Below are 9,805 nucleotides of genomic sequence, written 5' to 3' on the forward strand. Positions count from 1 at the left end.
TCTTGAGGCATCGCTCCGCTACATCGCGCGAGGTACCAATATCGAGGGAGGACCACTCTTGAACGGCAGACGAACTATGTACTGACCGGCGGGAGTGCGCGAATGAGAAGTTAAAAAATGATTCTCGCATCTCTGCTCTTCCGGGCTGAGTATCGTGTGCCTCGGAATTTCCTCGATTTCCCAAAATCTCCTCAATTCGCTATCAAGTGAAACGGATTCCGCGATCGTACAATGTTGCACTGTAATGGTCCGACGAGACGAATTCGACAGAGGCGTGCGGCCTTGAACAATCCAGCCGAAGATCGTTTCTTGAGCAATAGGCTGACCGCGAGATCCTCTGCGAACGCCATCTCGCATTATGTCTGCGTAGATGTCAGCGCCGATTATGAGATCAATGGGATCTGTACTTGAAGAATTTGGATCTGCGAGAGTGAGATCCGCGAGATGATCCCATTGAAGAGGAGATTGAATAGACGCTGACGAGTAACTAGCAAGCGAACTTAAAATCGTCGCTGTTGTAACGACCGGCGGCTCGATCCCGTCGATCGGTGAGATTTGAATGTGCGCGGCGTAACGATGAATGCCCGCGTCAAGGCCGCCGACGGCGGACAAGGCGGTAGGCAGTATGAACCGACGCAGTTTTAATTTTTTTGCTAAATGAGCCGCAACGAGTGTAAGTTCCGCTCCGGTGTCAATCAATGCTCGTGCAGCGACTTGACGACCGGCGAGAGGTCCGACGAACACGCGTGCAGTGGCGAGGACTACCGGCGGTCGGGCGAGATTTGCCGACATCGCGCATAATGCCACTGTTTTCGGAGATTTATCGGAATTGTTCGACGCCGGGGTCTCGGAATCGGATGCACTAACTGTCGCAGTAGCGGAAGAGGCCGAGTCAAGATGGAGCATGGAATGATGTCGTTTTTGACAGTGACGACATGAAAAACGGCTTGGACACGCTGAGACGGCGTGCTTAGCACTGAAGCAATTAACGCATTGTTGATGCTGTTTCGCGATCTCCAATCTCTGGCTCGAATTGAGGGCTCCAACTCTTCTGCACGAATTGAGGGCACTTATTCAAGAAGTGAGCCGATTTACAGAGCGGACACGGCGAGATCGAAGCCGTCGCTACCATGGCGCTCGACGACTTTACCGATCGCGAGGACTTGGCTGAGCCGAGAGGAGTGAGCTCCTCCAAGGCGCGAACGCGATGCGCGAGAAAACGATCGAGATCCTCGTACGTAGGAATTATCGCATCATCACCTTTCAATCTCCACGCCTTCCGGGTTGCTGGATCGAGCTTTTGCGTGACGTGGTGACTTAGAATGTCACTTAAAATTTCATCCGAGGAGCGATTTAATCTCTTTAGCGATGCTATGGCACGATTAGCTTTATCCCGCAACTCGGATAACTCGCATGCCGATTCGCGATTGACGCTTTGCAAATTACATAAAGCGGACGCGTGAATTTCGATTAGACGGCGCTTATTATCGTAACGCGAAGTTAAAGTTTTCCACGAAATTATCTGCAATGACTGGGATAGTTTTGATAGTATCGAGAGCACGACCTGACAAGCTGGATGCTAGAAAATGCATCCGAGAGAATGCGGTTAGGTCCTTATTGAGAATAATAAGGGAGGTGAATCTATCTCGAAAACTTTCCCAGTCCTCTGCTTTCCCGGAAAATGGAGGAATATTAATAGGCGGTAAGTGTTGCAACGATACCGGTGCGGGCGCGCAGAAATGATGCGACGAGCTTGCCAATGGTGAGGTGGACACGGGAGGCTCCAGCTCCTCCAGACACTCGTTCATGTAGTCCAGCGCCATGAGGTAGAGCTCCTCGTGCTTCCCGTAATCGTCCTGCGTGAAATACGTGGACTCCGATTGCTCGTCGGCAGGAACTGCTTGCAGTAGAGCGGCATGTCTATTCGTGCACTGCGTCCAGGCTTCTTTCAAGGCGGTGATGCGAGATCGTATTTTCGCCGGCGTGTAATTCGGCTTCCCGATCTTCTTGAAATTAGATAGGGCTTTCGCCACTGTCTGCAACGCAATCTGCTGCATTGCGACGAGTTCCTCCATCTTGTGGACGAGAGCACTACACACCAGAAGGAGATTTTTTTGAATTTATGAAGTTCAGCACAGCTTCACTCGATCCGGCTCGAAGGACCAAATGTTTGATATTGTGTTATACGCGAGTTGAATTACCGGAATTTACTCCGAAGAGAGCGCGAGTGAGAGCTGCGTGAGTGATTAGTCTTCTCAAACTTCATAATCAACATTTTAATGGTCTACTTATCAATGATTTCAATATACATATAAATTTTGACACATGCAAACAGTTCAGTAAAGTTATATTTAAAAATTACACATTAACAATAAAAGAACCTGATAATTGCTGTTGTTTAATTGATGGAACCATTGTAGTTATTAAAAATTTTGTTTTAAATAACAAAGATACTTTTGTAATTGGTCATAAATATAAATCACTTACTGATTTTTATTCTAAACCTTGCAAATCATCTAAATTAGGTATTTATTTAGTCAATAATCCTGGAAATTTACAGATATGGAACTTAGAAAAAATTACATATAAATGTTTGACATTAAAGATCAATATGTTGTATTTCCCCTTTTTCCAAATAGTTTATTTGCATGATTTTTAAAGAAAGACAGAGTTCATTATTTTTCATTTTTTTATTTTTATCTACGTGATTGTTTCATCGTCTCTCTCTCTCTCTCTCTCTCTCTCTCTCTTCTTCTTTCTTTATTCCTCTCAATAGACTTCATACTGCTGTCGTTGTTTACAGATAAAAATAACAGGATCATCGTGGATGGTAATCAAATTTAATGAGGAAAATTTAGTAGAAGTTGTACCAACGTCATGGATTTTCAATGTTATTGGCCACCCTTTCAGCGCGATAAAATGATTGCAGCTATTCGAAAAAATGAAGAGCCAAACACACATTGGCCTTCATATAAAATTACCATTTTTAGAAACAGCACCTATGGTAATCATATTATAATATTAAATTTAACATTTTTTGTTTTCAGTTAGAATAAAATTGCAATTTAATTATAAACTGAATATTTATTTCGACATTTTTTAGAGAATTACATGACAGCTAAAGAAAAATGCAAAAAAGCTGATGGTACATTAGATTTAACCCTTAAACACACTGATCCTGTAAAATACGGAAACACATTTTTGGGTCTGGGAGACTTTTTCAACTTTGAGAAGCTATAACTTTGATTACAATCAATATTTTTCTACGATTTTTTTTTTAAAACGAAATTTCAAAATCTCAGGAGTGTGACTACACAATTGGCAATGCCGAAAAATAATTTATTGTGAAGTTATAAAAGAAAAACCATTAAGCAAAAATGAGAAATTGGTCAAAAATCCACTTTTTCTTCAAAAATTCATATCTTTGCAACAAAAAACGTTTAAGGACTTTCAAATACGGCGTTTTAAAGCTAAAGAGTCACATTTTCAAAAAAAAAATTTGGCAAAGTCATTCCTTTTAAAAAGTATAATTATGTAACATGGAGAATATAAGGTATTTTTGGGCATCTAAAAATCCACTTTTTTCAAAAAAATTATATCTTTGCAAAAAAAAAACTTCGAAGAACTTTACAATACAGCGTTTTAAAGCTAAAGATTCATACTTTCAAAAAAAAATTATATTATTATCATTTCTATTAAAAAATGTACTTATGTAACAAGGTGAATATGAGGTATTTTTGATTAAATCGTGTCTAAAATTGAAAATTGATGTGTCTCATGATATATTTCGGAAAAACTCTCTTTTCTACAGCATTTTATAGTATTCCAACTTTAGACAGAGTATATTAGACAGAGTAAAAAAAAAAATTATAAAACGACAGACTCTTTTTTCTTCAGAAGAAGATGAGGAAGGCAATTACAAATCATTACCAAAACCTCCTGCCTTAACAGGTATATCATTAATAATTAATTTTATAAGAAACAATTTCATCTTTTTTTGTGATTAGAAAATCGTATTTATATTATGTATTTAAATTTTCGAGAAATATTTATTGATTATTAATTAATGGCAATTACAAAATTATTCAATGTATAAGTACTATTTTTTTAGAAATTATTAAAACTAATTAGTATATTATTTGTTTTAAAAAAATCATTGCACCAAACATAAAAACATTTTTATATTTATATTGTGCTATGTACAAATTGTATTAAATTTGAGTCTAGTTTTCAACATTTGTTTCAGAAATATTAAGTAAAAACAAAGTACCAGTATTAGTGCCAGTATTAGTGACTTTCCTCCAATAAAAAATTATAAATCAAACTGAATTTGTGTATAAAGAAAATATATTAATTTGTACACTAATATATTTTCATAATACACAAATCCAGTTTGATCTATTTTCTTTTATTGGAGGAAAGTCACCAATACTGACACTTTGTTTTTGCTAAATATTTTTTAACAAATGTTACAAATAAGATTATAACAAAAAAGATTAACTAAAGTTTTAGTTAAATAAGTAATAAGAAAATATAAGAAAATTTATTATTATTATTATTAAGAGACATTTTATCTAATTTATTAAATCGTTTTTATTTGATAGAACAATTGACAACTGATAAGCAGATTAAAGATAAGCAGATTGATGTGCAACAAAATAACAACCTAAATTACCAAGGAAACAAAAATGAGTCTCTATTTCTGAACTTAGAAAAAGAAAATAATTCTATATTTTTCAATTCAGACAAAGAAAATAATCCTTTATTTGTCAACCTGGACAAAGAAAATAATTATTCCGTGGAATGCACATGTCAACTTTGTCTAATACATGCTCAGATACAAAATAAAACTGGTAATAATTTATTTTTAGCTTATTATATATATGTGTGTGTGTGTGTGTGTGTGTGTGTGTGTTTGTAAAAAATTAATAATAATAATTGATTTTTCAAACATGTATTTTACACAAATAATTTGCCAACAAAATTATTTTAAAACTCAATTATGGCAAACGTCTGAGGACATACGGGACATAAAAAATAGCCTAAATCAAACTCCTAATAATAATATTCAAACAGAGGAATCAATTTTTTATTTTTTCACGCTTCCATTAGAAACAGAACAACAATTAGAAGACATTGAGCAATATTTGAATAATGAACACAATTTTAAGTTATCGGTAATATTGTTTTTAAATTAAACATTATCTTTTAGGTGTAATTTTATTTTATTGTGTTATTTGTGTAAATATTTTGTTTATTATTTATTTTCAATATCAGTTCTAATTAAAACTTTAATTTTTATAATTTCTATACACGTCATTGTGATTATCTTGACAAAGATATTTTCAGTGACTTGCCATTGCATCTTGAGAGATGGTGATCAAATCTGATATTGTTTTGGGTGAATTTGAGTTTTTCTTTGGCATTTAAAGTAAACGTAACTTTTCATACAACTATATCACGATTACCACATGGACTAATTTAACTCCATGGAATTTAACTCCAAATTTTTGTTAAACGACCTAACGATAAATCATCTTTGATATATATCACAGTTATAACATCTGTGATTCGTGAAGTTTAAAATTTAAAATTATTTCTTAATTTCAGATATAATTAAAAATACGTTGAATATACGTTGAAAAAAAATGTATACAGCATAATTACAAATATTTGGATGTATGATATTCAAGCATTATATGAAATTTAAATATTTAATTAATAATTATATTGCAGGTTAGCCAAGCTTCGCGTATTGGTGACAAACATTCGTACGAATTTATAAAACGAAATTTAAGTAAACTCCTAAATGACAAGTTAGCGCAAGAGTACAGTTGGTTGGGAAAGAAATACAAAAAAAAATTTCATGAATTGAAATAATCGGAAATGTTAATTGGTAAGCAATTAAATGTTGTCTAAATTAATTAACAAAATAGAAGTGAATAGTTTTCTGGTATATTTTCTAACTTTCATAATTATGAAATTTCCATTCTAAACGTAATAATATCACAAAAAATTTTAATAATAAATAATTGACTTGCAAATATTTTAACTTACTGTATGTATATACAGGGTGTCAGGTAACTATCGCCCGTGGTTTCATGGATTGATAGATTAAGTAAAACTGAGCAGAAAAGTCCTTTACCATTTTTTAATATTTGCCATAGTTAACGAAAAAAAAATTAATAAAGTCTACGAATAAGCGCGTATCACCGCGCACAAGGACCGCCCGCCGGTCGCCGGCTATAGGTAGCTACGCCCCCGAGTTACTGCTGCTTTTCCCTCCTCACCGCACCGCGCCTACAGCCGCGGCTGCCTACGTCTCGGCGACCGGCGGGCGGTCCTTGCGCGCGGTGATACGCGCTTATTTGCAGACTTTATTAATTTTTATTTTGTTAAGTATGGCAAATATTAAAAAATGGTAAAGGACTTTTCTGCTCAGTTTTACTTAATCTATCAAGCCACGAAACCACGGGTGGTAGTTATCTGACACCCTGTATGTATGTATGTATGTATGTACGTATATGTATACATGTGTATATCTTTTATCTTTCAGCTGCAGGAGAAACAAACAATGAAAAATTTATAAAAAAGGATTTAGAAGAGGGCATAAAAAAATGGCTAAGAAGAGCGAAAGAAAAATTTGACGCGGCTGTAACAAAATTAGCTGTTTATTCTGACGATGAAACCACGCCGTAACATTTTTAAACATAAGTTTATTACAATTTAATATACAAGTATATTTTTGAAAAATAGTTGTGATTTGTATTAAATATATTAAATATATATACAGGGTGTTCCAGACCAATGTATAAAGATTGGGTGATGAGGTAGAAGGAATCGAGATAAATGAAAAAGTCTAATACCATTTTGCGATATTTGCAATAATTTTTGAGTAATAAAATATTAAGGTCAGCCGAATAAGAGCGCGCGGAGAGACAAGCGGTCGCTCGTCTGAGCCGTAGGACTGCCCACTGCGGCCCAATTGTAGGCGATGGTAAGTGGCGCGCGGCGAGGAAAAAGATAGTTTGGCACTGCACCGCGTTGAACCGGGCGGTCTTACGGCTCAGGCGTCCAACCATTTGTCTCTCCGCGCACTCTTATTCAACTGACTTTAATATTTTATTACACAAAAATTATTGCAAATATCGCAAACTGTTATTAGACTTTTTGATTAATCTCGATCCCTTCTACCTCATTGTAGTAATTTTTATACATTGGTCTAGGACACCCTGTATATTATACAGGGTGTCAGGTAACTACCGCTCGTGGTTTCGTGGGTTGATAGATCAAGTAAAACTGAGCAGAAAAGTCCTTTACTATTTTTTAATATTTGCCATAGTTAACAAAAAAAAATTAATAAAGTCTGCGAATAAGCGCGTATCACCGCGCGCAAGGACCGCCCGCCGGTCACCGAAACGTAGGCAGCCGCGAGCTGCGAAGCAGTAGCTACTTTTCCCTTCTCACCGCGCCGCGCCTACAGCCGCGGCTGCCTACGTTTTGGCGACCGGTGGGCGGTCCTTGCGCGCGATGATACGCGCTTATTCGCAGACTTTATTAATTTTTACTATGGCAAATATTAATAAATGGTAAAGGACTTTTCTGCTCAGTTTTACTAGATCTATCAATCCACGAAACCACGGGCGGTAGTTACCTGACACCCTGTATATAGTTTATTGTATGTATTGAAGTAAATCTATATAATTATCTGAATAAAATACGTTAATAACAAAAAATTATTTATTTAATTATAAATTAATTATATTTTATTATATATTTAATTAAATTTACAGTTTAAAAAATTAAAAAATCATTAATTAGACTAATTACAATAAAATAGATTTTGTACATTCATGTAAAGATATACATTTTTTTACAACTTTTGTACGTTGATGAAATATCCAAAAAATCCAAATACTTTTTGGACATTTCATGAACGTATAAAAGTTGTAAAAAAATGTATATCTTATGAACATTTATTGTATAGATCCAAGAACCATATTCTTGGATTGAACTTATAATGGATATCCAGACGAATATCCTGTATTACCTGGAAGGGTACTGGAAATTATGTCCATTTTAAGTCCTTTTTTGGATGTTCAATGGATGCCCGAAGTTGTGCAAAACGGACGTCCATGGGACGTCTTATGGATGCCCAACGGACCTTATTTGGATGTCCCATGGACGCCCCAATGTTCGGCGTTGGACGTCCATAGGACGTCCTATGGACGTCCATGTGCTATCTGGGTAATATCGGACTTGACGATGAGCAAAACCATCAAAGTGGCCAGGCAAGCCGAAATACAAGCTAGAGGAGGAAAGAAGATTAGAAATGACGTGTCACACCAATCCGAAGTAAACAGAGTAGCTGAGAACAAAAGAAAAAGAAGCCAGGATTTATGGAACGACAAGACGGTTGTGTACAAGATGCGGTTTGTCAAAACATGCAAAACTGGCAAAAATGTCCAGCATCAGGCTCGAGATGTCGGAAGTGTAGTAAGCCGAGACACTGGAAGAGTTTATGCAGATCAAAGGTCACAACTAAGATTAATCGAGTCGAGGAAGCGGATGACGAAGGAGAAGAGGCGGAAAAAACAGTATTTCTAGGTGTGGTAAGTAATGTAAACGATCGTGGAGACAATTTCGTTTTTAAAGCGCATGTCAGTGAGTTCCATGCCGATTTTCGTTTTATAGTAGACTTGCACGCCAACATAACGTGTATACCTCTCAAAACCGTACCGAAAAGCTATAGAAATAGAATACGTAGTAGCCGTAAAATAATCTATCTAGGGCCGGACGGCAAAAGATTAACCTTATTAGGTTTCATCGAAACATAGTGTAGAAGAAACAAAATGTAAAAGCGCGTATCTATGTATTAGAGGTTCTAAAGACTGCTTATTGGGCAAACCGGAAATAAGAAAATTCGATCTCATAAAAGTTCTAAATAGTCTAAAATTACAAAACAATCAGAATGTAAACAATTTTATAAAAAGGTTTCCAAAAACTTTTAATGGTATCGGTCAATTCAACAGACCTTTAAAAATTCAACTTAAAGAGAATACAGTTCCATTTTTCGAGTCAGTACCAAGAACGGTAGCCTTGCCTCTGAGAAAGAAAGTCAAAGAAGAATTTGATCGGTTAATGTCTAAAGGTATCATAACTTAAGTAGATTTTCCGACGGACTAATGTAGCCCTATAGTAGTGGTACCTAAAAAAAATAGCAGTGTACGTATATGCGAAGACTATACCAAATTAAATAATGATGTGAATTAATCACATTTTTCGCTAGCAAAGATGGACGTCACCTTAGCAAGTTTAGTAGATAATATTTCTCAAAATTAAATGTTAGTTTCTATCAAGTTAAACTCGAGAAGCAAAGCAAAAAACTGACTACGTTCATTACACCCTTTGGTCGTTTTATGTTCACTCGATTACCTTTCGGAATAAATTACGCACCCGATTATTTCTCTCAATGGTTCTCAGACTTGTTTTGCGATTTAAAAAATGATATTGTACATGTAGATGATATTTTAGTTTATACGAGAACAAAAGCCGAGCATAAAGAAATGTTAAAAACTATTTTTTCCAGAATCGAAAAAGCCGGTTTGACATTAAACAAAGCAAAATGTATTTTCTACGCAAAGGAAATAGAATTTTTGAGGCATATTGTCTCAGAATCCGTAAAAGTACATCCAAAACGCATATCAGTCATTTTAGAATGCGCACCTCCCAAAGATAAACACTTTCATGTAGTTTTTGGGAGTAGTAAACTATGTGAGTAAATTCATACAAAAAAATTAGATGT

At 35.7% G+C, this 9,805-nt stretch overlaps 1 protein-coding gene and 1 long non-coding RNA gene across 2 annotated transcripts; one reads left to right on the forward strand and one right to left on the reverse strand.

Moving 5' to 3' along the window:
- Positions 1-18: 18 nt before the first annotated feature.
- Positions 19-906, reverse strand: LOC120359489. Its single transcript, XM_039457074.1, has one exon. The coding sequence runs from the start codon at positions 904-906 to the stop codon at positions 19-21; it is 888 nt and encodes a 295-aa protein (XP_039313008.1).
- A 2,852-nt stretch (positions 907-3,758) lies between these two features.
- Positions 3,759-6,586, forward strand: LOC113003427. The gene is made up of 4 exons (XR_005576293.1): positions 3,759-3,951; positions 4,605-4,853; positions 5,737-5,896; positions 6,557-6,586. It is a non-coding gene; the product is annotated as an uncharacterized LOC113003427 (long non-coding RNA).
- Positions 6,587-9,805: the final 3,219 nt, after the last annotated feature.

Source organism: Solenopsis invicta, chromosome 14 (assembly GCF_016802725.1).
Source record: "Solenopsis invicta isolate M01_SB chromosome 14, UNIL_Sinv_3.0, whole genome shotgun sequence".
Lineage (NCBI taxonomy): Eukaryota > Metazoa > Arthropoda > Insecta > Hymenoptera > Formicidae > Solenopsis > Solenopsis invicta.

Excerpts from the sequence above, each read along its gene's own strand:
- LOC120359489 (XM_039457074.1), bottom strand. The coding sequence starts at position 906 with ATGCTCCATCTTGACTCGGCCTCTTCCGCTACTGCGACAGTTAGTGCA.